The sequence below is a fragment of the Triturus cristatus genome, chromosome 1_2 (genome assembly GCF_964204655.1).
Source record: "Triturus cristatus chromosome 1_2, aTriCri1.1, whole genome shotgun sequence".
Taxonomy (NCBI): Eukaryota; Metazoa; Chordata; class Amphibia; order Caudata; family Salamandridae; genus Triturus; species Triturus cristatus.
In genome coordinates, this window is record NC_140580.1 from 84,499,313 (window position 1) to 84,526,463 (window position 27,151).

At 44.5% G+C, this 27,151-nt stretch overlaps 1 protein-coding gene and 1 long non-coding RNA gene across 11 annotated transcripts in view; one reads left to right on the forward strand and one right to left on the reverse strand.

Annotated features, from left to right (window-relative positions):
* The window catches only part of LOC146866846 (scavenger receptor cysteine-rich domain-containing protein DMBT1-like), a 1,139,300-nt gene that overhangs the window by 217,574 nt on the left and 894,575 nt on the right, over positions 1–27,151 (reverse strand). For all 10 annotated transcript variants that reach the window (XM_085602006.1, XM_085601995.1, XM_085601984.1 and 7 more), the window contains one exon: positions 13,690–13,731. In XM_085602006.1, coding sequence (XP_085458132.1) covers positions 13,690–13,731 — 42 coding nt within the window. The remainder of the gene's footprint in view (positions 1–13,689; positions 13,732–27,151) is intronic.
* On the forward strand, positions 16,845–18,620 carry LOC146866848 (uncharacterized). The gene is made up of 3 exons (XR_014960661.1): positions 16,845–16,932; positions 17,652–17,825; positions 18,538–18,620. It is a non-coding gene; the product is annotated as an uncharacterized LOC146866848 (long non-coding RNA).

Sequence of the window (27,151 nt, forward strand, 5' to 3'; positions counted from 1 at the left end):
CCCCCGGTCCGACACGATCACCCCAGGTAATCCATGCAGTCGTACCACATTCTTTAGGAGTAGTGATGCCAATTCCCCGGCCGTAGGGACTCTCTTGCAGGGGATGAAGTGCCCCATTTTCGTCAAGTAATCCACCACCACCAGTATTGCCGTCATCCCCTGGTCTACCGGTAGGCCCACCACGAAGTCCAGTGATATGCTATCCCATGGTCTATCCGGGGTCGGAAGTGGATGTAAGAGCCCTTGGGTTCGGCCATGGTCGGCCTTCATGGTAGCACACGTAGGACACTCCTGTCCCCACCTCCTGACATCCACTCTCATGGTTGGCCACCAGAAATGCCGTCCCATGCTAGCCACCGTTTTTTCAAAGCCCAAATGACCTGCGCATGGAGAGTCATGGCACCAGATGAATGCTTGTTTCCTTAGCCTAGGCGTGGGTATCAATAGGCACCTGTCCTTCAGGGGTATCCCGTCCTTCAGCTGCCATTCTCTGTGACTGAGGAGCCACCTCCGCCATGCGAATGACCGGATCCCTCTCTTTATTCCCCTCAGGAAAGTATCCGGTTGGATAACCCCCAATACCATCCTCGGGGAAATGATGGAATGCTCGGTCGCAGGCAATGGTTCCTTAACTGCAGATTGACGGGACAGGGCGTCCGCCTTCCGGTTTTCCGTCCCCGGCCGATATGTGATGCGGAAGTTGAACCCCGCAAAGAAGATCATCCACCGCAGCTGTCTGGGAGAAAGGTGTCTTGTGGCCGTCATGAACTGTAGGTTCCGATGGTCCGTGTACACCGATACCACATGTCTTGCCCCCATCAACCAATGCCTCCATTCGGTGAAGGCGTCCTTGATTGCGAGAAGCTCCTTCTCCGCAATATGGTAGTTGCGTTCAGCGTCGTTGAGTTTGCGGGACATGTACGCAACGGGATGAAGCACCCCTGTGTCGTGGTTGCGTTGGGACAAGATAGCCCCCAGCGCCACATCCGATGCGTCCGCTTCCACCACGTAGGGGAGATCCGGATCGGGGTGAGCCAACACCGGCGCCTTACCAAAGGCGCTTTTCAGGGCCTCAAAGGCTGTGTTCGCTTCAGGGGACCAGACAAACTCCTTGGACTTCCTCAGTAGCTGTGTGATTGGGGCCACCAATCCTGAAAATCCATCTATAAACCGCCTGTAAAAGTTGGCGAAGCCAATGAAACTTTGGACGTCCTTCACGCTTTGGGGCACCGGCCATTCTTTCACCGCCTTGATCTTTCGTTCTGCCATCTCCTGTCCCTCTGGACTCAGCATCACTCCGAGGAATTCCACGGATGTGACGTGGAAGTCACACTTGCTGAGTTTACAAAACAGCATGTTTTCCCTCAGCTTTTGGAGCACAGCTTTGACGTGGTGTACGTGCTCCTCCACACTGGACGAATAGATGAGGATGTCGTCGATATATACGACCACGTAGATATCCAACTCTTCTCTGAATACCTCATTCAAAAAGTACTGAAAGGCTGCCGGGGCGTTGCACAGACCGAACGGCATGACGAGGTACTCAAAAAGGCCGAACCTGGTCTTAAAGGCGGTCTTCCACTCGTCTCCGTCCCTCATGCGCACCAGATGGTATGCCCCTTTCAAATCCAACTTGGTGTAGATACGAGCTTTCTTGACCTGTTCCAGAAGTACACTGATGAGAGGCAAGGGGTACCGATTCTTTACGGTTATCGCATTCAATGCCCTAAAGTCCACACAGGCTCTCAGCTCCCCATTAGCCTTCGGGATGAAGAAGAGTGGCGAGGCGGCCGGAGACTTGGACGGGCGGATGAATCCTAGCTTGAGGAGTTTATCCAGGTACCCCCGGAGATGCACGTTTTCAGGCTCCGTCAGGGCATACAGCCTGCCGCTGGGAACGCTGGCCCCTGGCACCAGGTCGATCTGGCAGTCAAACTGTCTATGTGGTGGTAGCACTTCCGCCTTCACCTCATCAAATACATCCTCAAAACTGTGATAAGCCTGGGGGAGAGCCACATCTTTTTCTGCCGCTGTAGCCACCGTCTGACTCCCGCTCTCATCTGCGTCAAGGGATTCCGTTCTTATTCCACAATGCAGGATGCAATACGGTGACGTCAGTTCGATGCGATGTGTTGGCCAATCCACAGAGGGGTTGTGTTTCTGTAGCCACGGCAATCCCAATATGACGCCATATTGGGGCGCTCGGATGATGTTAAAATCGATTTGTTCCAAATGGTTCCTCCCACATCTCATCGGAAGGACCCCCGTGTGCTGCCCGATGGGCCCCGTCACCAATCGCCTTCCGTCTACAGCATAGACGTCTTCGGGTACAGCTTTGGGAAGAAGCACTAGCCCTAGCCTGCATGCCTCGTTGTGGTCCATAAACATGCCAGTGGCCCCTGAATCCACCATGGCCACAACGGGTATCCACTGGTCATGCACTCCCACGTGCACCGTGAGAAACAGGTGTCGTTGTCCCTTAGTGACCGAGTTGGAAAGTGAAGGGATGGATGAGTGACTCCGAGATGCCCCTTCTTTGGTCTGGGAGTCCTCTAGTTTTCCGCCGGTACGTCCACCACGGCTGTTACCGACCGGTTGGCCCGATAACGTGACGTCTTCGGTTTGGCAGGGCATTCACGTACGTAGTGGCCTTTTTTGCCACAATATAGGCACAATCCTTGTTTACGGCGTGACTCTTTCTCCGTGGCTGTGAGGCTCGCTCGTATTGCGCCGATGTCCATGGGTTCTCCCTTGGATGCGGTGGCAGTTTCAGGACTTCCCACTGTCACATAGGATGGAAGGGATTTTCCTTTTCTCCCATGATCCCCCTTTCTTTCACTTAGCCTATGTTCCAGCCGTAATACCAGGTTGATAAGGCCCTCACATGTCTTGGGTTGTGGGTCAATATGAGCCACGGCGTCCTTGAGCTCATCGCACAGCCCGTGATGGAAGAGCGCCGTCTGTTTAGCAACAGGCCACTTGGTTTCCGCAACCAGCCTTCGGAACGCGTTGAGATACTGCACCAGGTCGTTGGATCCCTGTCTCAACTCAAGCATTTCACGGTCCGCCGTGTACGAGTCAGCCCTTCTGTCGAAGACCTTCAGGAATTCCTCGCGAAAAGCACCCCAATCACATAAGATGGGGTCGTCCCTGCTCACCCGAGGTACGGCCCATTGTGCCGCGTTTCCAGCCAAATAGGATATAAGGAAAGCCACACGAGCCTGACTCGTGGGGAACGCCCTTGGTTTGCACGATAAATGTAGCACCACTTGTGTGAGGAATACCTGCACTGTGTTAGGATCCCCACTGTACCTCTCTTGTGTTGCCAAGGGGACGGCTACCGGCATTTCCACTACTACCGCAGGGGTCTGGTTCGTGAGGGAGGTGCTGGGCGTGAGCGGGTCCAATTGGATAGCATCCAGTCTGGCTTTTACATCGGCTGTTTCTTGCCTGGAGGCAGCCAATTCAATTTGCACGGTCGCTAAAGCAGCCAGCACATCATCAAGTGTTGCCATGTCTGTTATCGACCGGGAGACAGTTAGTGTTATTAAGGTCGGATATTTTGTAACGCCCTGAACGTCTCAGGATCGTTTAACAGACACGATAATGAGAACGCAACCACTTGTGAAGGTTTAGTTATTTTAATGAAGGCAAAAATAATACAAGGAATAAACAAAGGTTATAGTCACTGGAATCCTCCAGGCTAAGTACGTTACCAGCCCACAGCACGGATGGTCCTAACCGTCCTCTGCATATACGCCGATCCCGGCGTATGCCAACAGAGGGCAGAAATGAAATGGCCGACAATGCCAATCGGTATGCTGTGAGGGGCACGAAGAGTGTTGGGGAGAATCAAGGAGTCAGGGAAACACCCAGCCGGGGTCTCTACCTGAAGGGAGCAGCCGCTCAACCTCTTCCTCAGACTGCACCGGGACGCGGAGTCACCTCCTGGTGATACGTCACCGATACCCCAATCACAAGCAAAGAAGACTGAACCGAGAGCAGCCGCTCGATCGATCCCGTGGACTTCCGAGTCTGTAACGCGGCAAACACCTCCTGGTGTGCGTTACAGCTGGCAGTCCCTGTATCTCTGGTCGGGCTGGGAGTTACGACTCCAACCAGCAAAAGCGCCTCTGCGCTTTGACTCAGCCGAGTCAAAAAGCGAAGCTCAATGGTTATCCGGTAGAGCTTCCGGGTCCTTCACAGGTGACGATGGGGCAAGACACGGCCCAGGGAGTAACGACTCGACCTACCTCCGTTCTTGCCTTACTGGAGCACCACTCCGGAACACTGCTCTTCACTAAGCAGGTACGTCGGTGTAAACACAATATCCGACAGCGTTGTACCTCCCGGTTCCTCCCTTTATAGGGCGTGTTTTCCTTGAGTTATGTAACAGCTCTCCTGTTTACATAAGGGCGTGTTTTCCTTGAGTTATGTAACAGCTCTCCTGTTTACATAAGGGCGTGTTTTCCTTGAGTTATGTAACAGCTCTCCTGTTTACATAACCTCTCAACCGCTAAGCATCCTGGGAGATGTAGTCCGTTTTCGCTGGTTACCGTTTTCCTCCCCTCGCATGACAGGAATTCTTGACAAAAGTGCTGTGAGTACTGAGAAAAACTGGGACCTACCTGCTCATCTATCTGCCCATGGGCTGGTCAGACTGACTTTGTGATAGCTCCTGATAAGTAGCAAATCCTGCTCCAGCCTATTCAGGTATCCATCCTACTGAAGCCCTCGTAGGACACAACCTGCAGCTTCGTCCCACTGAAGATTTATGACTTCCAAAAAGGGACTTAGGGATCAACTTAATTGTTGGTGAGAGAGGAACTCCGTCGCAATGGCAACAGTGTTGCCTCTTTGCCAACATTGTGGTCCACCTGTCAGATTTATATGTGGGGACATCCTACGTTTGGCCACGGCGAACACTTCTCCGTCTCCGCCTTGGCCAAATGTCTCTAATTGCCCTGTGGCATAAAGGCTGTTGGAGACTGACCTGTCATTCCACCCACCTAATTTAGATGGGCGGAATGACAGGTCAGCTTTCATTGCCTGCCACCTCCATGAAAACCCTGGTGGTAAGGGGAAGTAATTGCTAAATGCTCCCCTCTCCATGGGAAAAGAGTCCCATGGCAAGGGAAGCATTACATTTTTCATTTATAAAAAGAAAATCCAGTTTCAGGTTTTTTAAATAAAAATAAAAAACAGAAAACTGTTTGGTACAGGGCTCGGTCCAACTGTACCAAAATAATGCATTTGTAGGAACTACCATGACAACCAAGTTGGCTGACATTTACAAATTTGGTAGGAGGTTCCTCCTCCAGGGTGATGGAGTAATTTACCTAGTCGCCCTGGAGAAAAAACTGGTTGTCCGCTTAAATATAAATCAGGCCTTTCGTTTGAATCTATAAATCTTTACTTCCACTTTGTCCAGAGCCTCCTCCCCGAACACCGCCAGCTGCCTTGCCCTGCTGAACTTTACCTTCTCAGACATGGTTTTCTTCAAAACATTTCCTAAGTCTGCAGGTAGGTCGAGACGGGGCCCAATAAACTCTGTGTATTCATACCGCTCTCCATTGTGGTCGGCCTTAACTTTTGATTTTGCTCCGGTCTGGCACAGCCAGATACCCATGATTGGTGCTTTGATCTTTTACACGCTAGGTTTTACTAAACATTCAAACAAATCAGGCAATAGAAATGACAAAATATAGTATTGTTTTACCATCTGTACAAATGCATACATTGCTAAAATCCATTCTGCTCAACTGAAAGAATGAGTTTGAAGGCCAAGAGAGTTTGGGTGATAGTGCCCACAGGAACTCTAAATTCCATATGTGCTTATAATGAAGATCACAGTAAATGATGTGTTCATTACCCCTACAGCTCTACTCCTCATCATAGCCATTATCTGAGAGGACGTAACAAAGCAAAGAAAGACTGACATATTTATATGATTGCTAGAGCTGTCAGCCATAGAGTGGTCTTCCCCCAAACCTTTTTCCTTTCTTCCATTTTAACTGACCTCTTTTTCGTTGGCACTAGGACATTGCAGGCATTTTCAGGTTACCACAGATTCACCACTGCTAACCAGTGCTAAAGTTCTTGTGCTCTCTCCACTAGAAATGGCAACATTAGCTTATACCTAATTGGCATATTTAATTTACTTATAAGTCCCTTGTAAAGTGGCACTAACTTATGGTGAAGACGGGCTTTAAATTGCAACTATTAGAAAGTTGGCATTTTCTTACCTTATCCCTTTAGTGCATGTAGCCTGTCCCTGGTTGCATGACTGGGCATAGCTGACAGTTCAGCTTTGCATATTCCTCCTAGACAGACACACACAATAGGGAGCTTAGGTGTGCCAGGATGGGCCATCACTGGCAGGATGGGAGGGAAGAGCTTGGCACAGCCCCACTAACACCTGAGTAGGCTATGTCCTGCTTCCCCTCAAAGGGCTGAATACCCCCTGTAGTTAGTCTGGAGCAAGGACAGGGATGGCAGGATGCCTGAGGACTTCAAAGGAAAACCTCTAGAAGCTTCTCTCCCACTTAAAAGGTGCAGCTGGGTATAAATACTGGACCTTAGATTCATTGCACGTCTGGACCTATGGATATTGTGGCAAGACGAAATGCTACTGTTCTGCTACGAGACTTACACTCTGTTGGACTGCTGCTGTAAAGGAACTGCTGCCCTGCTGTGCTGGCCTGCTGCCTGCCACCCGCCTGCCTGGGGAACAAGAACTCGACCTACAACTTCATCTTGAATCCAGTGGCTCCAAGGGCTAATCTACTAGCCTCTTGATCTGAGCCTCAGGGATATAAATGGCTCCCCAACCAGCTCCTGGACCCAGCTGCAGCGAGTTGCTGACAACAAAGTGATGGCCCTCGGGTCCTGCACCCTTGCTGTGGCTCAGCAAGCTTAAATCAAGCTTTTGGGCTCCTTTCATATGGGCACAGGCCCGTTGGCTCCAAGACCGTGCCACTCACACAGAAAACCAGCCTGAGCCACCGCCAACCATGTCTTCACACAACCGCATCGACTGCTCACTGGAGACTGGCAACCCGAAACGCAAGCCTGCCTATCCGTGACGCCCGGCCTAATCTTCATGTCATGCCGATAGCCTCCCACAAACCTTTCCTGCTGCTTACTGCCCTCTCCATTGTGAACGGAACTCTTGATACAAAACTTGAGAAGGTGAAACTTCAACAAGACAAATCTGTGACTGTATCCAACTTGCGCTCCATTGCAACCAGCCTCAACTTTGACTTGGACCCTGTCTAGCGTGACCAGATAGCCGCGGTTGGCCCTTTTTGCTTTTAGGTAGTCAACTGTATTCTATAAAAATTCAAAGCAGTTTCTACTGATTGGGCTTTTGTCATTTTGGTCTTGTTTTACGTATTTTTCCTCTATTTTTCTAACTTGGTGTGGGATCCTTTTGTGTGGTGAGTTCACTGTTTTACTGATTGAAGTTGTGCACAAATACACATTTCCTCTAAGTTAAGCCTGGCTGCCCTGTGCCAAGCTACGAGGAGGGTCAAGCATAGGTTAATTTGAAGTTTGGTTGTGCCTTACCCTGACAAGGATTGTGGCCGCTGCTTGACCAGGGCTCACACCTCAGTCAAACAGTAACCCAATTTCTAACAATGATACGGAAGGATTTATTTAAACAATTGCTGCATTGCCATTTTCAAGACAGAAAAGCTCAAAATTGTCAGTATCAGAGGAAAACAAATATTATCTACAGCAAGAAAGAAAAGTGTCGGGGTAGCCCACATGGCTCCCCTACAAATCTACTGTAGTGATACCCCACCAACCTCAGGCCAAGAGGCAGCAACTGGTGGAACGCGGCAGGACATTACCAGACAAATCTAAATCCACCAAAGCATAAGCCTTCAAAATGGCTTGAGGAGCCCATCTGCTAATGGTGGTAGTAGAAGCCTTGCAACCCTTGAAGGCGGACTCATTGGAAAGAAAAGTGACTGGGAAGATTGGAAGGACTTGGACTTGTCTAAATAAATCAACAGAGTGTGTCTCACATTTAAAGAGGAAGGAACAGTCTGAGGGGAGAGAACTACCTTAAAAATGATCTCCTGACTCCAATGAAATGAGGACTGTATTTTAGGCCGGAATTTCGGATCTGGCCACAATACTACTTTATTAGTAAAAAACTTCAGAGAAGGAAATAAATCAACAAAGAGATCCAATCCCCCAACCTCATGGCAGAAAGGAAAGCAAGGAAAAAAGCAATCTTAGTGGAGAGTCAGGCAAGATCAGCCTGGGCGAAGGGTTCAAATGGTTATTACTGTAACCCTTCAGAACTACCAAAAGGTCCCAGGATGGAAGAGAGTGACAAAGAGGAGGTCATTTCAGACAGGAACATTTTGAAGTTTTAGAACCAAGGGAAAACTAGAGGAAAGGGAAACCATGGACTCTCAACAGCATCTTATGGCCGCCCACTGGGAATCCAAAGTAAAAGGCGAGAGACCCTTAGCCAAACCATCCTGAAGAATATCTAGAATATTAAAAGGACCAGCCATTACAGGATCCAACCCTACCACAGAACACCCAGAACAGAAATGCTTCCAACATTTGGAATAGGATTTCATGGTAGAGTCTATTTTCACAGTCTGAATATCAGAAGCCACTTGTCGCAAACCAGACCGTTCAATTTCCAGGACGTCAAAGAAAAAAAGATGGATTTGAGACAAAAGACAGATCTAGAAATTTAAGGGGACTCAGAAAAAATGGTAGAGGAAGATGTGGTTCCACAGCTAGCTGAGGAAACAAAGGGAAGCATTGTCTTGGAGGCCAATAAAGGGAGATAATTATGATTGGAGCAATCTCCCTCTTAATCCTCCGGAGCACCTTCTGGAGGAGGGGAAACAGAGGGAAGGAATATAACAGAGCCTGTTGCACCAGAATAAACAAAGGCTCACCATAAATCATAACCAAGGCTTCCACCTAAGCTCCCTCTGTATAGACTGTGGGGAGAAGACCTATAATTGGCAACCCAAAGTGATCTACCACCAACTGAAAGGCCTGAGGAGTCAGATGAAATTATCCTGAGGGGGGGAAATTGCAGCGTAGGTAGTCTGGAATGGTTATATAAACCGCCCTGAGGGAGAAAAGATTGGCCTCCACCCTTGTAAGAATCTCCATGGCTAGAGACCACCAAAGGTGGAGACTGCTTCCACCCCCCCTTTGGTTGACATAAGCCTTCACTACCAGGTTGTCTATTCTGATTAGCACTGGTATCTGGAGTAGGGATGCGTCTCCAATGCAGCCAATTCCCTCAAATTTGAAGAGTTCTGACTATCAAGAGTTGATCACTGCCCCTCAACCTCCCACTGCTTCAATGTGGCACTGTATACCCACTGCCTAGCATCTGTTGTGATGACTACAAGGAGAGGATCCAACATTCTTACCCCTTCTAGGAGATTCATAGGAGAAAGCCACTACTGAACACCTTGACAAATGAATGGTGTTACTGGTATCTGAACGTTGTACTTTAGGGAAGACAGAGGCCAACAGGATAGAACAGGGGGCACCAATAGTTTGAGGTGGAACAGGGCTCATGGACCCACGGCAGTACATGAGGACTTACGTGCCTGTATGTGCAGCTGTTGCCTGGCCAAGGCTGTGGGCTACTGAACTAACCAAGGGAGATATTTCTGGGGACTAAATATTATGTGCTCCAGAAAAAACAAATTTGCACTCTTGGAATTGAAATGTGCCCAAATGAACTGTCACTGGTGAGCAGGAAAAAGATATGAATTGCCCTTGTTGAAAGACCCAGCAAAGACTGTACTTGAATGGTCCGTTGGACATCCTCCTGTGCCTTAAAAAAAAAAGATGCAACATTTAGCCAGCTGTCTAGATATGGACATACTTGTTCCCCAAGTAAATGCAAATGAGCCACAACTGGTGCAAGTGCCTTTGTGAAGATGCTCGTGAGGTGGAGAGGCCGAAAGGCAGTGCTAGAAATTGACAATGTTCCGGCCATGCAACATGAAGAAACTTCTGAGAGCTGTGATGATTGGGGATGTGCAAGTCTAGCGTGACTATCCAGCCCCCTTGTGAAACTGCAGTAATGATTTGCTGCAGTGTCACAATTTTGAAAACGACGCATTGGACAAAACTGTTGAGGAACTTTAGATCCAAAGTTGGATAAAACTGGCCATCTGTCTTGGGTGCTCATTAAAGAATAGAATAGAAGCCTTGCCAATTTTGGTTTAGCGGGACTGGAATTGCAAGAGAGTCTGAGTCACTCGCCAGCAATTTCAGTGGATCCTTTGGGAGAGGGATTTGCACAAAATAGGGTTCTTGAGGGGGAGTGTGAAAAGGAATTTTATATATGTAACAGACAATCTGGAGAACACATCTGTCGGACACCAATTCCTACCACTTTTGAAAACAGTGGACCATTTGTCCTCCCTCTATAGAGGACTGATTGTTCCTCCAGATATTGAGGCACCTGCTGCTTTGGCTAAAGAGTGACCACATTCAGTCAAAAGAAGCATAAGAGAGAAATTGGGCCAAAATATCTATATTAGCCAAACTTTTGTAGTATCCTTCTGTTCATGAAGGGCATCAAATAACAGTTGAAAGTCTTTCAAAAGAGCCTGGAACAATTATGCTGCATAGGTAGCAGCCCAAAGTGAAATATTGAAGATCCCATACACTCTTTTTGAAGAGGTTTCCACTTTCTCTTCAGTAGCATCTGATAAAGACTTGTCTTTGGATGCCAAAGAGGAAGAGGAGACCTTGCTGCCCAAAATTATGCTGAACTTCGGTATTTGATGACATCTTTACTCAAAAAACAGCAAGTCATAATGTTTCACCAAAGAATGATGGAAACCTGTTTTATGAAGTTCCTTCCCTTTTTTCAAATATATATTTTCAACCACATCATTGATAGGAAAATCATCAGCCACAGGAGATTTATATTGTGAGACGAAGTTTCCCTCCTGGACTTGCGTTTCCTGGAAACATACTTAAACATGTCCCAGAACTGTACACCTTGAACATGTCTGCCCCTGTGACCACTTTAGGATCATTATCATCATCTGGGGCAAGTTTCTGACATTTCACAGATGGTTGTGTCAAAGCTGCTGCCACAGCCTCATCAATCATAGCGTCCAAATCAGTGTGTAAAACAGTCGGCATCTTGTCAGTTTCAGCTTGGCCAGCAGCTAAAGTAGTAGCAGTGGGTTCCATAGTAGCATAAAGCACGCTTAAGCAGCAATCTCCACCTCTATATAGGTTGGTAAGCAACCAGATCTGCTCTCATGAGAGGAGACAGCAGGCTAAAGCCAGAAAACTCAGCTGTGCGCTTACTGAGAGCACAAAGACAGAGCAGAATTCCTGTCTGTGAAGGCAAGCAAAGACATGACCAACATCAACAACATTAGACTTCTCGTTCCAGCTGCAGCACCTGAGTGGGGGTTGAGTGTCTTGCACACTGACAAGCCGCATGAAGGCTACAGCGAATCAAGGCAAACAAAACAATCAACATCATGAAGTTATTACACCTACCACCTCTAAGCAGAGCATCCAAAACTTGCATCGGGTCGTGTCATCCAATCCGAATTTATTTATTTCGGTATATTGGTATACCATACCACTTACTCCTGGAGGAGTGTCTCAGAGCTTTGCTGATCAGAACGGCATGGACATTCTAAAACAGCCAGGTTTTTAGCATCTTCTTGAAGTTTATAAAAACTCAGCAGGTACAAAGATGAAGAGGGAGTTTAATCCAGTGGTATAGGGCCATGTATGAAAAGGACCTGAAAATGATCTGCCCGCGAATTTGAGGTGTGAATGCATGGAGTCTGCAAAAGTTATTTATTTGAGGACCTTAGCTGTCAGGGCAGATTGTGACTAGGTCGTGAGTACAGATAGGCTGGGGGGCTTGTAAAGTGCTTTATGTGTGAGACAGTAAAGTGGGAAAAATGGCCCACTTTCTGATTAGCAACCAATGTCGTTTTCTTAAGATGGGAGTAGAGGACGACTGTGACAGTAGATTGCAGATCAGTCAGGCCTCTGTGTTCTTCACTTGCAGCTAGGTCAGCAGGGTTTCATTTATTGCTACCAATAAAGCATTTTCATTGTCCAGGTGGCTGGTTATGATAGCTTGGATTAGGGTTTTTTTGGAAGTGTCCAGAAGCCGCCAAGGGAAAGCTTTTTTGAGGTGCCTCGTTGTGGCAAAACAAGTGCCGCATGTGGCATTGACTTGATCTTTCATGGACAGTGATTGGTCTATTTTCACTCCATGATTTCTCACCACCTGCTTTAGTGCAGGAGTTGGACCAAGTTCTGGGGGCCATCAGTTCGCCGACCATATCTTGTTGGCTTTGCCAAATAACATGAAGGAAGAGAAGATGGGGGAGGGTGCTTTTATCCCATTGGAACTTAAATTATAAACAAATTAAAGCTTGGGAAGCCTTTCCATCCTAGTAACAAATATCATAAAGAGGACAGCTGTAGGGGTAATGTCACTTTTTTGACGTTGTAGAGATAAGGATAAATTTCTGTGTAATTTTATTTAAAAATGTTATTAGATTTAAAAGTACAGATTTGGTGACAATTAAAAAAACATAGTGAGAAAAAGAGACCCTGGCAACAGCGGGAAAATGTTCCAGTGGCTTTACTAGACAGCCTGGCGTTAATATGTTTACCTACTGACATGGTGGAAGAGACAGCGCCAAATGGTGTGAGTCCAATGTAGTTTTTCCCTATATCTGACCGGCTGAAGAGGAAGGTCCAGCTGGCGGAGGACTTCCAGCTGGAGGTGGACGTCTGGCTGCTGAGCACTGAAGTGACCGAATCAGCATTCAATGGTTTATTTAGATGTGTAGAGATCAATCCTGCTCTGGAACTGTTCCCTCAACAAGAGATGCAATAATGATATGTTTGATGCCGTATTTACCATAATCCATGATACCTAAAGCTGGGCAACGCTCAATCTGAAGTATGTTTGTCTAATGTGTGCATTTCTCATAAAATACCACCAAAGGACTCACATCACCCTTTTGTGTTCCACTTCAAGGGCACATCACTGGTCCTCCACAGATACAAAAGAGGCTAAATTCCACTTTGAGATATCAGGTATCAGTAATAGCACAAAGTCATCAGCGCAGCAAGCTTGTATTTATAGTGGAAATGTGGTGGTAGGGTCAGGACCTTAGCTGTACTAGGTTAAGGTGGTGGCATCAATGGTCATGAAACTTGTTAACAATGTCTGACTCTTGTTTTGGTTTCCAGTGACAGCCAGGAATGTTTATCCTTTCTCTTTAATTCCAATCATAGGCCTTCCTAAATTACAATAAGAATTTAATAAAAATCCAAAACTCTTATTCATTTGAAGGTTTAAGACATGCCAGTGCTGGTAATAGACACAAACAACATGGCATTCTCAATTACTGCCACAAAGTACCTTAACTTGATGTTGTATTGCCCCTGCCAACCTTCCAGCGGTTTAGGGTTACTGTGAAGTGTTTCTTGTTGTCCAATTTATCTGCAGGCTGTCGCCTTTGGTAGAGCTCCTATTTGACCACAACTTCCCTAATTTCTTCCTAGGCCCTTATTTGACGAATTCTAGCCCTAATTCTAGAAATGTTGGTTTATTTGGCATGCATACAAGGCTCTGCTCTTTTATTCATTCAAACATGATAATTACGACAAAGGGCATACCTGGTACAGTGGTGTTTCTGGAACTTGCAGTGGTCCATTGAGCTATAAAAGAGAGGAAAATAGATAAGATTGTAGAAGTTGATTTTATACCTTTTCATGAACATTTTTCAGAACATAGTCTTTATTTCTGACAGTATTTATTGTGCTTGTGTAGGACAATCCTAGCTATAAAACACTTGAGCGCTATTCAACCCAGGGGGAAGAGTGGGAATAGGTGCATTCAGGTCAACTAATATTGGAAGGCACAGAGATTGAGGGAGTGTATACAGGACAGGAGGTTACGGAAGGACAGAAATGGATCCCAGCATTGGCAGACATTCATTGATTACCATAGGTTGAGGTATTTACCTGGTGTGATAAATGCTTATTTTTCCATGTTATTTACATAAATAGGCATCAAATGCAAACTGAGCATTTAAAACACTAGATATTGCATGTTTTGTCTTTTTCCAAGGCTTTTTTCCTTGATAGATTTTGGGAGGTTTGACTTTCTAAAATCTATTGTGGGGAAGAAGTGAGGATTGTGAGAATTAGCACAAAGCTTGTAATTGTCATCCATGTGCACTCTCCTGTTTTCACAAAGGTAGACATTTGGCTACCAGCATGTAATTTGCACCAAAGTACAAAGAGTTGCAAGGAAAAACTTAAATGTATTTTTCATTGGATTCACCTCTTTGTTCCTCTCAGCTTCTTTTAGATCCTGTTGCAAAAACAAGAACTATGTATTATCCCCCTTTTTACCTTGTATCTACATGAGTGCACCTTTGGATATTATTGCATGTGATCAGTATATTATGGAGTACTATTGGTATATAAAACGTTTTTGCAAAAGGGCTATTTATGTATTACACAGTGGCAGTAGCCACTGTGTAATTATTAAGGAGTCAAAGTTTCCAAATGAAGAGCATTTTTTGTTTTGTTAATAATGTTGGTGCCATTTGAGGAATCTTCACAAAACTTTCCGAAAAATAAATAGTTTATCCACCTCAGCTCCTTCCACAAAACAGGGGCTGGGTAAAAAGGGGAGGTCCTAAAACCCCTTGGGCCCAATTCATAGAAGTAATCTGAGACGAAAGTTTAACTTTACTACTTTTGGTATTCACAAAGGGCATTTACGAGTAGTAAAGTTAGACTTTTGGTCTAAGTTTAGTCTAAAAGTCTAACTTAGACTAAAAGTCTAACGTTACTACTACTAAAGTTAGACTTTGGTCCAAGTTTAGACCAAAAGTCATGCTGAGATGATTCTGTCTAGTAACTCAAGGCTGCTCACAATACTTAAAATCTAGTATGTAGAATCTTTGCCCTGTTGGAAACTTTTGTAGAACCAAAAAACGAGTGTGGAGCATATTGGATACAAGTTGGATACAAGTAGTCAACTGTCATCTGCGTACAGAGTAACTCTGCAAAACAAAGATTTATAATGTGTTCAATACCTCTCCACACCTATGATACATTAGAAGCACATGCATTTAGTAAACAGTTACACCCATTAGCTGGACACAGGCTGAACAAAATTAGATAGAAAACTAGTATGGTATTTACCCGCCACTATGTAAACTATGAAAAAAAAAAACTAGCACGCTCACAGGAACACCGACGTGCTCTTATCAATAATGACTTACGTTATCCCATGACTAACCATTATAACATGGCACATAAGGGGGATAAATCTTTCTTATTCTGTGGGATTGACCATATTCCCCTGAACAAACGGGGTGGCAATCGGGACTTGGCTTAGAGACAAACAGAATCCAAATGGATATGTAGATTACGGTCTGTAGATAAAGGACATAACTCTGACCATGATTTCCATTATTTTCTAACATAATATTTGCCCAGGTCCGGAGATGATAGTACAGGATCTTACAGCACCTGCCTGCTCGAAATGGGGACCCATTTGGGGTAGGTTATTATTGATGGACACATAGCATATTGCCTTATACATCGGGTGCTCGGGCCACTATATAGTCTTTGGGGAAGTGTTTGGGGTGGACTATCGCCCATGGCTTCACAACACAGTACCCCTTACATCCTCGCTTTTTTGGCGTAAATGACATATAGAAACATTCTTAAGAAATATATAATGTACTTATATTTCAGTGTCACCATGGATATCAGTCTTCCTCATGGCCCCAATTGTGCTTTTGTGACTATACTGCTGTTATTTTACGATGTACCTTCCTAGGCTGTATGGTCCATAGAATTTTTCTCTAAATATTCAGGTCATTTATCGCATCTACTGTAACACTATGTGCTGTTTTCAGCCATGTGTTCTTTCGTTTTTTATATATAAAATATTTTCACACTTTTTTTTCATTTTCCCACATCAGATATTTTAGTTGTTCCCCTTGGGTCCAGATCACACTAACGTTTTTGTGCAGTGTTCTGTCTGACAAGATTGCTTGCGTTAACTAGAAGTTTAGCCCTGCCTTGTATTATATATCTTTAACACCGTGCACTATACTCTTGTGCTGAGTGCTGTTTGGTTAGATTGCGCGTGCTTACTAGAATTGCAGCCTTGCCTCGTATTTTATATCCCTAACACCGTGCTCTGAATTAATGTATGTTTGCAGAATCTACATCGGTAATTACTACATCTACTTTTCACGAATTTCCTCTATACGATAGGGGGTTTTTCTTCCTTATCGAATGCTCTTGCATGCAAATATGAGTCCGTCTTTGGTTACTAGCCTCGAACCCCAGGGTTCCCATGGAGACGTGTAGTGTTCTATCTGACAGAATTGCTCGCGTTAACTAGAAGTGTAGCCTTGCCTTGTATTATATATCCTCAATACCGTGCACTATCCGTGCACTATTGCTCTGGTGCTGTATTCGGTTTGGTAGATTGCGCGTGTTATTTAGAAGTATAGCCTTGCCTCGTATTTTAGATCTCTAACATCGTGTTTTGAATTAAAGTATGTTGTAGAGTCTATATCGGTAATTACCACACCTATTTTTCACGAATTTCCTAAATACGATAGGGGTTTTCTTTCATATCGACTTTTCCTGTATGCAAACATCAGTCCGTTTTTGATTATTAGCCTCGAACCCCAGGGTTCCCATGGAGACGGTAGACGCGCCGGGCTTTTCACGTCGATCCACGTCCCTAGGATGGGATTGACGTACACCGGCGTTCTTACTTCCGCCTTGCGTTTAAATAATGGCGCAATTGCTTACATGGCGGACGTGATCACACACCCGTTGGATTGCAGAGGAAAGAGCATGGACGGTCCCAGGCTCGCGGTAAGCGAATTTTCGGCGTTCTCGTTCTGATTCAGTTTGCTTTACAGATACGGCATATACCGGTACTTGAACATGACCGTGCCTGTTTGATTCTACGGCATTACTGAGTCTCGCTTTTAAATTACATTCTTTTATTGACGCACATTGGATGCCTTGTATTTCCATCCTCCATATGTTACTTGAAAGGCGGGCTCCAGCCCTGTCATTATTTTGGACCATATCTGCATACGGACCTTTAATGCCGCTTGGACTCGTTGTTTTTGTTCATATTTATGACATAGCGCACATTGGCATACTAACAGGGTGTTGCGCACGGTGACTCTTCCGGGTAGCCGTACTCAGCGGTTTACATCCATTATTTACTCACTCTTGCCAATGGATGCCTCGAGCCATTAAAAATTACAAATTACATTTTACATGAGAGGCGGGTTTTCATATTGTTATCTGTCTGGGCTATATATTGGCATATATGTGTTACAAACGCCTGCAAGAACGCGTGCATGATGGGATCGATCACGCTTACATTTAAATATTGCCTACGTACTTTTATTCTAGCTAGTACACATTAATGTTGTTTGTGTACTCATGAGAACTGTTTGAGCCATTCCCTTCGTATTGAGGCTTAGTATTTGTTTAGTCCCTTGAATCTTCCTATATCCCAAGTATTGGGATTTGTGACTCACGGAATGTCATTTTCTGTCCTGTTTTCCGCTCAATAGAATCTTTAGTGGTGCCCTTATCAAGGAGGCATTCACCTGCACACGAGACACACCAGATATTATGAGTGTAACTGGAAACTTCATGTCCACGCCATAGGCTCCTTATTTAGAGACGGGCCACCCACGATACAAATAGTGGATCTACTGTGGGATTGAGAAACACTCTTGAGTACGGTATGTGTTCCTGCATCTTGACGCTTGTCATGTTTTGGATTTCACCCACTTGGTTGCTTATAAATATAGGCATTTGTAACGTGTCTGCATTTTAACATGAATAGCGAGGTAATACAATTTTAAGTAAACTAATGTAGTTATTGAATAGTACATTTTACTGATTCACGAGTTTCCTTATATGTATTTTTATTTTTCGTTTTCTCTTGCCTTAGGAAAAATATACACAGTGACTTACCTTTTGAAAAATCTGCATTTATATGATTGCTTTATGAAAAATATACACAGTGATTTATTTTTGTAAAGTCCGCATTTATATGATTGCGATGGAGAACCAATGGCAGACTACGCACAATATGTTTTGGGATTGTATAGGGTGAAAAGTCTCTTTTTTCTTACATATAGGCAGGTTTCAATTTGGCTTAGTACTTAAACAGTTTTCGTTGGTATTTATGTTGTGTACACACATTTTAACAGCTTGAGTTGTTGTTGTTTGTTATGATGTTGGAACGTGTTGGTGTATTTATATTTGTGCGCAATGATACACGCAAATGGTGTTTGAATTTATAGTCTATTGTATAATTCAAACATGTGTCATATTGTGATGTTTTATTGTTTCATATAATTGTGTTTATATGTATTGTGTAATTTTTCTTTGTAGTTGGTCCTGTGTTGGTCTATATTTCTTATCTATGTTTTTCTATACTCCTTTCAGCCCTGACGAAGTTCAATTCTTTGAACGAAACGTGTTGGCTGAGACGTTCTTCATGTATATGGTTGGAAAACTACAATAAAGACTTTTTCTATGAACAGAATTGACCACTTGGTGTAATTACAATTGAATACTTGGTGGTGCACTGCTCCAATTATTTTACACACGCTCATAGGATGATGTCATCAGTGATATCATCAATGGTGTATTTTCAAGATATCATCAGTGATATCATAAATCATGTGTGAGTAATTTAATATGTGAGATCATAAGCAGTGCATGGTGGAGTACAAGTTATATTTAGCTCTGCTAACTATAACTGGTGAATTTTGGTGCTTATTTTTAGTTCAAAATGTTAATGTTGTCACTGACATATTCAGCAAACTATTATATTACTTTAGCCATTGTTTTTTTCCAGTGAAGTTCTAAGGTATTTTAAACATAAAGTAATATTTTATACATAAAGCCAGGCCCTGCGGCAAACCCTGACAGGCAGCTCACCTCATGTGGCTCATGGCCTTTGTTCATGCACCGCAGGGGGTTGGCAACAGGGCCTGGCCTGTGGCCAGGCCTTGTGGCCAACCCACCCAGAGTCAGCCATCCCCACGCTGCTCACAGCCTTTCGTCACATACGGCGTGGGGTTGGCTGCAGGGCCTGACTGCAAGCCAGGCCCTGCCCGAGCATTAAACTCCATAGAGGCAGCCACTAAAGAAATGCCCGTCCTTGCTCATGCATTGTGTGGAGTTAGCCGTATGGCCTTTGCTGCAGCCAGGCACTGCTTCCAACTCACCACAGGTAGCCAACCCCATGCTGCGCACACCCTTTGGACGTGCACAGTTGGGGTTGATCATAGGGCTAAGCATGCCTCCAGGCTAAGGGACCAAACCCACAGCAGGCTGCCAACTTGACACCATGGATAGCCTTTGCTATGCACACCATAGGGTTGGCCTTAGGGCCCTTGGGACCCCATTGCTTGGAACTAAATATAATACAAAATGGAAGGGGCCTAGCAACCCCCCCTCCCTAAACCTCATTAGACCCTGAGGATCCCATCCCTCTCCCCAACAGTGAGGGCAGGGAAATAGATTTCAAGTCTGCTCACAGGCGGTAGAAACAATTTTAAAAGGTTCCGCCCGCTGGCAGCAGACTTTGTGTATTGTCACATTTGAAGGGAGTTTCAAAAATGCTTCTGCCAGACAAAAGCAAACACAGATTTCTCTGCCCCAGTAGGCAGGGAAACTGCTGTGTCAGAAAGGTGTGCTTCCTGTGACAAAGCAAGTGACGCGGCCTCAGGGGATGGAATTCTCAGGGCCATAGAAGGCTCAGGGAGGTAGTCACATGGCCTCCTCCCTTTTAGCCACATTTCAGTACTGGGGGTGAGCTCTCCGAGCCTCTAAGGGCTCTTAGAGGTGGGCATGCAGTCTCCCTCCATTTTAAAAAGTGAATCGACCCCAAAGGGATAGGGTCCCTGGGGCCTATGAAGGTTGGGGTTGTGGCCCCCTGGCCTTTTTGGGACGTTTTGGCCACAGGGGTGGGGTCCCTTGTGCTTTTAAAGGTGGCTCAAGGAGAGGCGTCCCACAGCCCCCCTCCACTTAATTAATGAAATCGACCAAGAGGGATGGGATCCCCTGGACCTTTGGATGCTTGAGGAGGAGAGCCACGTGACCCACCCCTACCCTCTTGTGCACCTTTCAACTCCGGTGTGAACTCTCCAGGGCCTATAACCACTTTGGGAGGGGGGCTGTTCACCCACCACCTCTTATGGGATGTGGCCGTGGAATGGCTTGGGGAGGGGGCCGCATGCCCCTCTCTCCTTAATTACACAATTTGTCCTGTGCCGCCATTCAGATGTTTTTTTCGATCCTGCAGGGGTCCAGTGGACTCATGCAGATTTTGTTTTGTATTTTGACTCCTCTGGGTAACCCCATTGGGCCAGGGTGGCAGGGTATCCCTACCCTGCACCCTTACATCACTTTTTTGTTTAACTTCAGTTAAACAAACGGCTGCCTGCACCATTTCTGTGATGTTGATGGCAGCCAATAGTGGGAGTCTGACTTTCGTGGGAGGGAATTGTCTAAAGGGAACTAAAGCTCCCTGGGCCAATAGGAACCCTCTATTTTTGAATTGGTGCTCCCAACCATCCTGATGTGCAATGTTTGACCTAAAATTTCTGAAAAGGATTTACATCAAATTACAAAAAGCACAATGTGCGTACCATTATCTAGCATCCTGCCAAATTTGGTGCAATTCCTCTCAGCAGGTTTTACTGTAGCCCTGACTAAAGAACTCTATGGAAAATACATGGGGATTTTCTGTTTTGGGCCCCCCTTTTTTCTTGGCCCCCTCTTGATAGGTCACCTTAAAACTTTCCATGCACAAACTAGTCAAAAGTTGCACCTTTTTGGAAAGTTTTGTGGAGATTCGTTAAGCGGGGCCAAAGCTGACCTGACTATAACTACCTAGTGGCAACCACCACTGGAATATATATATATATATATATATTCACTGAAAAAAACATAGGTTTCAGGGACATTATAGTTAGTTGGACATTTCACTCATGCAAAACCAGTGAAATACGGCCGTTATAGTTAGTTCAGCTAACTATAACTCGCGACCCCGCAATGCACTGCTGATGACGTCACATATTACATCATTTATGACATGGTCAGTGACATCACTGATGACATCACTGATGACATTTCAAATGACATCACTGATGACATCATCCACGTGATAATCGGATGCGCCTCCTCACACCCTGATACACCCACTCTAAAATACAGATTACCATTTTCGAAACCATAGACACACCAACACCAGTTACTACATACTCACTCACTGATTCTTAGGTCTCCAAACACACATCCACTCATTCACCTATACAGTCACTCATACATGCAGTCACTCATCAATACAGCACTATCAAATGCACTCATACACCTATACAGACACTCACACACTACCACTCACTCATAGAGTTAATCACATACCTAGTCAGTCATGTAAAGAATCAATCACACTCCCATTTACTCACCTATATAGTTATACACACACCACCTCACCTATTCATACAGATACTAACACATACTCTCTTATACAATCACTGACACAAGCACACACCCATTCATACAGCCACTCTTGCAATTCCTCACTCTCACATATAGTCATTTATATACTCCAACACTCACATATACTGCCTTACACATATGTAGTTACTCACACATATACCACTGAGACATCCATTCACTCACCAACACAGCCATACACACACTTACTCTACCATACAGCATTTCACAGACAAACTCTTGAACCTATAGACCGAGTGAATCACCTACTCATACATCTATGCACAAAGTCATACCCCCCCCACCCACCCACACAGACACTCAGGCACCCATACAAATACTCAGGCAACCTATCAATAACCCATGTAGACACTCATGTAGCTACTCACCTACCCATACAGCAGCTTACACAACAACAGACAGACTGATACATTCACACAGTTTAGTCACTAACCCATGCATTCAGTAAGACACATTTAATCACTCACTTATACAGTCAGTCACACACCTACTAAATACTCCATCCAGACACTTATACACCCACTCATTCTTCAATACACCTTGGCATATATATAAAACATATTTAAACTTTATAGAGACACACAGTCACTGGATGATGTCATCAGTGATGTCATTTGAGATGTCATCAGTGATGTCACTGACCATGTCATGAATAATGTAATATGTGACGTCATCAGCAGTGCATTTCGGGCGCATGAGTTATAGTTAGCTAAACTAACTATAACGGCCGAATTTCACTGGTTTTGTACGAATGAAATGTCCAACTAACTGTAACGTCCCTGAAACCTGTGTTTTTTTCTGTGAATATATATATATATTAAAATTCCATCCAAACCTCCTTTCCACTCCTGGAACTCGGCGAAGGATCACAGCACAACAGCCGGTAAACAATCCAAAGTGCTTTATTTAAACCATTGTGCAATCACGATGGTAGAGGACGGACTACGCGTTTCGGCTCCCAGCCTTCTACTGGACATATATATATATATATATATATCTCTCACATCCAGCTGGTCCTCAGGAGCAATGTGGGGCTCTTTTGGGCGGGGCATCCTCAGCGGCAGGACCATGCCACATAAAATATACGATCAAGTCCTTCTTCACAAAATGAAAGGCGCACTCCGAAATCGGCAGTTCAATCAATTTATTCCAAAACTGACGGCAATCCTGACACGTTTCGGACAATGCAACCTTTACCAAAGGTAAAATCCGGCATTTAAACATATCAGCAACCCTTCATCTGATTGGCTATTTAATAAATGTTAACCCCCATTGGACCTCCTCAGTGGATGCAAGTAAGGTGCATTCTGGGACTTGTGATTACCAATATTAATTTGAAACCCTCCAGTGAGTAATGCCAGTCTTTTAGCTGTCTGTTACAATTATTCATATATTCTGCCAAGATTTGTTCTGCTGCAGTCCCTTTTTTAATACTGTACGAACCCCTACCTCAGTCAATTTGAGGCGGCAGCCATTACCCCACAACGTTATACAACTTATACCCAGCTGGTCCTCAGGGGCAATGTGGCGCTCTTTCAGGTGGTGCGTCCTCAGCGGCAGGACCACGCCGCATAAAATATACAACCAACTCCGTCTTCACAAAAGGTAAGGTGCACTCCCAAATCAGCAGTTCAATCAATTTATTCTAAAACTGACGGCAATCCGGACACGTTTCGGTCAATGCGACCTTTATCAAAGGTAAGGTGCACTCCCAAATCAGCAGTTCAATCAATTTATTCTAAAACTGACGGCAATCCGGACACGTTTCGGTCAATGCGACCTTTATCAAAGGTAAAGTTTGGCATTTAAACATATTAGCAACCCTTAATCCAATTGCCTATTTTATAATGTTGGCCCTAATTGCACCTCCTCAGTGGATGCAAGTAAGGTGCATTCTTGGACCTGTAGTTACCAATATTAATTTGAAAACCTCCATTAAGCAATGCCAGTCTTTTTGCTGTCTGTTACAATTATCCATTTATATATATTCTGCCAAGATCTGTTCCGTTGCAGTCCCATATATAAATATATATATATATATATATATATATATATATTACCTACTGGCGGTCGCCAGTAGGTAGTTATAGTTAGGACCACGTTTCCATAGGAAAACCTCAACATTCTATTTTGAATAACTTTGGCGCCGGTCGACGAATCTTCGCGAATTTCTCAAAATAGGTGGGGCGCTACGCTCCGCTCCTACCCTGAAAGTCTCGGGGGGATCCGTCAAGCGGGGGCTGAGATAAAAGGGGGGTCCCAAAACGCGTTTTTCCCATGCATTTTTCCATAGGACCTTTAGAACGAGCTACAGCCCGAACGGCTGAACAGAATTACTCAAAATTTGGCAGAGAGGTAGTCCCTAGGTCAAGGAAGTGCCTTTTGTAGGTTTGGTGTAAATCTGTTCAGTAGATTCTGAGAAAATAGCCTTTAAATCAATATATATATCTGAGCCCGCTTACGGTACGCTTACCGTACGCTTACGGTAAGCGTACGGTGGCGTGCGCGAGCGCGATTCTGATTGGCTCTTAGATCTTAGTAAACATTCGAATCGGCCGAAACCAGGAAGCGGCGGCCGCCATTTTCTGTGTTTCACTCTGAAAAAAAAAGAGTGAAAACAAGAAAAGGGGGCAATGAGGAGAGTTACAGACCCCCTTACATTTGTGAGGGGGTCAAAGAAGGACTGTAAAGTACAAAACAAACATTTATTGATTTTTAAAAAAAATCACGGGGTACGCGTACGGTAAGCTTACGGTAAGCGTACGGAAGAAACATGGCGTGCGCGAAGGAGATTCTGATTGGCCCATAGATCTTAGTAAACATTCGAATCGGCCGAAACCAGGAAGCGGCGGCCGCCATTTTGTGTGTTTCACTCAGAAAAAAAACAGAGAAAACAAGGAAAGGGGGCAATGAGGAGAGTTACAGACCCCCTAACATTTGTAAGGGGGTCAAAGAAGGACAGAAAAGTACAAAAAAAACATTTATTGATTTTAAAAAAAATCACGGGGTACGCGTACCGTAAGCTTACGGTAAGCGTACGGTAAAAAAAAAAAAAAAAAAAAATGAAAAGCAGATTTAAGAGTTTGCTCTTCATATGTCCTCCATGTGCGCACGGTGCGCGAAGCGCATCGTGCGTTCATGGCCCATCTAGCGTAATGTGGGCACGCGGTGCGCGAAGCGCACCGCGTGCTCACTGTGTGCGCACGGTGCGCGAAGCGCACCGTGCGCGCATGGAACGAAATGCGTTAAGTGGGCGCGCACGCCACAAATGGCGTAAAGTAACTTAGCATTTAAAAAACCGTACAAATTCACTGAAAAAACCATAGGTTTCACACATGTTATAGTTAGCTGGACATTTTACTGATAAAAAACCAATGAAATTCCCCCGTTATAGTTACTGTAGGCAACTATAACTCACGCGACCGTAATCCTCTGCTGATGACATATGTGTCTTTATGAAAAAAAAATATTTGTAATATATGTATAGCTAAAATTTAATGGAAGAAGACATGGGCAAATAAGTGTCTAAATACAGTATTAGCATCAGCAGAGGATTACGGTCGCGTGAGTTATAGTTGCCTACAGTAACTATAACGGGGGAATTTCATTGGTTTTTTATCAGTAAAATGTCCAGCTAACTATAACATGTGTGAAACCTATGGTTTTTTCAGTGAATATATATATATATATATATAATGAAAAAACCATAGGATTTAGGGAAAGTTATAATTAGTTGGACATTTCACTCATACAAAACCAGAGAAATTGCCCCGTTATCTAACTCGCGCTCCGCAATGCACTGCTGATGACGTCACATATTACATCACTCATGACATGGGTAGTGACATCACTGATGACATCTCAAATTACATCACTGATGACATCACTGATGACATCATCCAGTGACTGTGTCTTTCTATAAAGTTTAAATATGTTTAATATATAAAGGGAAAGGCGTATTGAAGAATGAGTGGGTGTATAAGTGTCTGAATGGATGATTTAGTAGGTGTGTGACTGATTGTGTAAGTGAGTGAATAAACGTATCTTACTGAATGCATGAGTTAGTGACTAAACTGGGTGAATGTCTGTATTCATCTGTCTGTTGGTGTGTAAGCGGCTGCATGGATTTGTGAATAGCTAGATGAGTGACTATATGAGTTATTGATTGGTTGTCTGAGTATCTGTATGGGTGCCTGAGTGTTTGTGTTGGTGGGGTGTGTGTGACTCTGTGCATAGAAGTGTGAGTGGGTGATTCACTGGGTGCATGGTTTCAAGAGTGCATCTGTGATGGACTGTATGGGTGGGTGAGTGTGTGTATGGGTGTGTTAGTGAGTGAATGTATATCTCAGTGGTACATATGTGAGTAACTACATATTAGGCCTGGGTGGTAAATTCCGTTCCGCTTGCGGAATTTGCAGACTTTGGGTAATTTCGCGGAGAATGCGGAATTGCCCAAAAATCCGCATTCCGCGGCATCGCGGAATTTTTTGCTTGTTCGCTTTCTCAAAATGCGTGTTCACGAGATATTTTCTCCCGAGCATGCAAACAGTGTTCGCGAACAGGAAAAAAGCTTCGTGAACAAGCAATTCTGTGTTTGCGGAATTTCTGCGTGCTTGCGGAGATTTTTTACCGTTTCGCGGAGCTTAGCATATGGTGACTATGCAAATTCCGCCCACCCCTACTACATATGTGAAAGGCCGTATATATGTGTGTTGGAGTATATAAATGGCTATAAGTGAGAATGTGTGATTGTGAGAGTGGCTGTATGGATGAGTGTGTGCTTGTATCAGTGATTGCATAAGAGGGTAAGAATGTGCTAGTATTTGTATGAGTAAGTGAGCTGGTGTGTGTATAACTGTATAGGTGATTAAATGGCAGCGTGATTAAATATTTGCAGGACTGACTAGGTGTGTGAGTACCTCTATGGATGAGTAGCGGTGTGTGAGTGTCTATATGGGTGTATGAGTGCACATGATAGTCCTGTACTGAGTGACCATAAGTATGAGTGACTGTACGGGTGAGTGAGTGGATGTGTGTGTAAACCTAAGGATCAGTGAGTGGGTATGTAGTTATTGGTGTTGGAGTGTCTATGGTTTTGAGAATGGCAATCTGTAATTTAGAGTGGGTGTATCAAAGGTTATATTAGGGTGTGAGAAGATGCATCAAATGATCACATGGATGATGTCATCAGTGATGTCATCAGTGATGTAATTTGAGATGTCATTAGTGATGTCATGAGTGATGTCACTGACCATGTCATGAGTGATGTAATATGTGACGTCATCAGCAGTGCATTGCGGGGGCACGAGTTATAGTTAGCTGAACTAACTATAACGGGGGAATTTCTCTGGTTATGTACGAGTGAAATGTCCAACTAACTATAACTTTCCCTAAAACCTATGGTTTTTTCAGTGAATTTCAAAGGTTTATTAAATGCTAATTTCTAACTATAATGTGCCTGAAACCTATGTTTTTTTAAGTAAATTTCAAAGATTTTTTTAAATGCTAGTTTCTAACTATGCCTACAGAG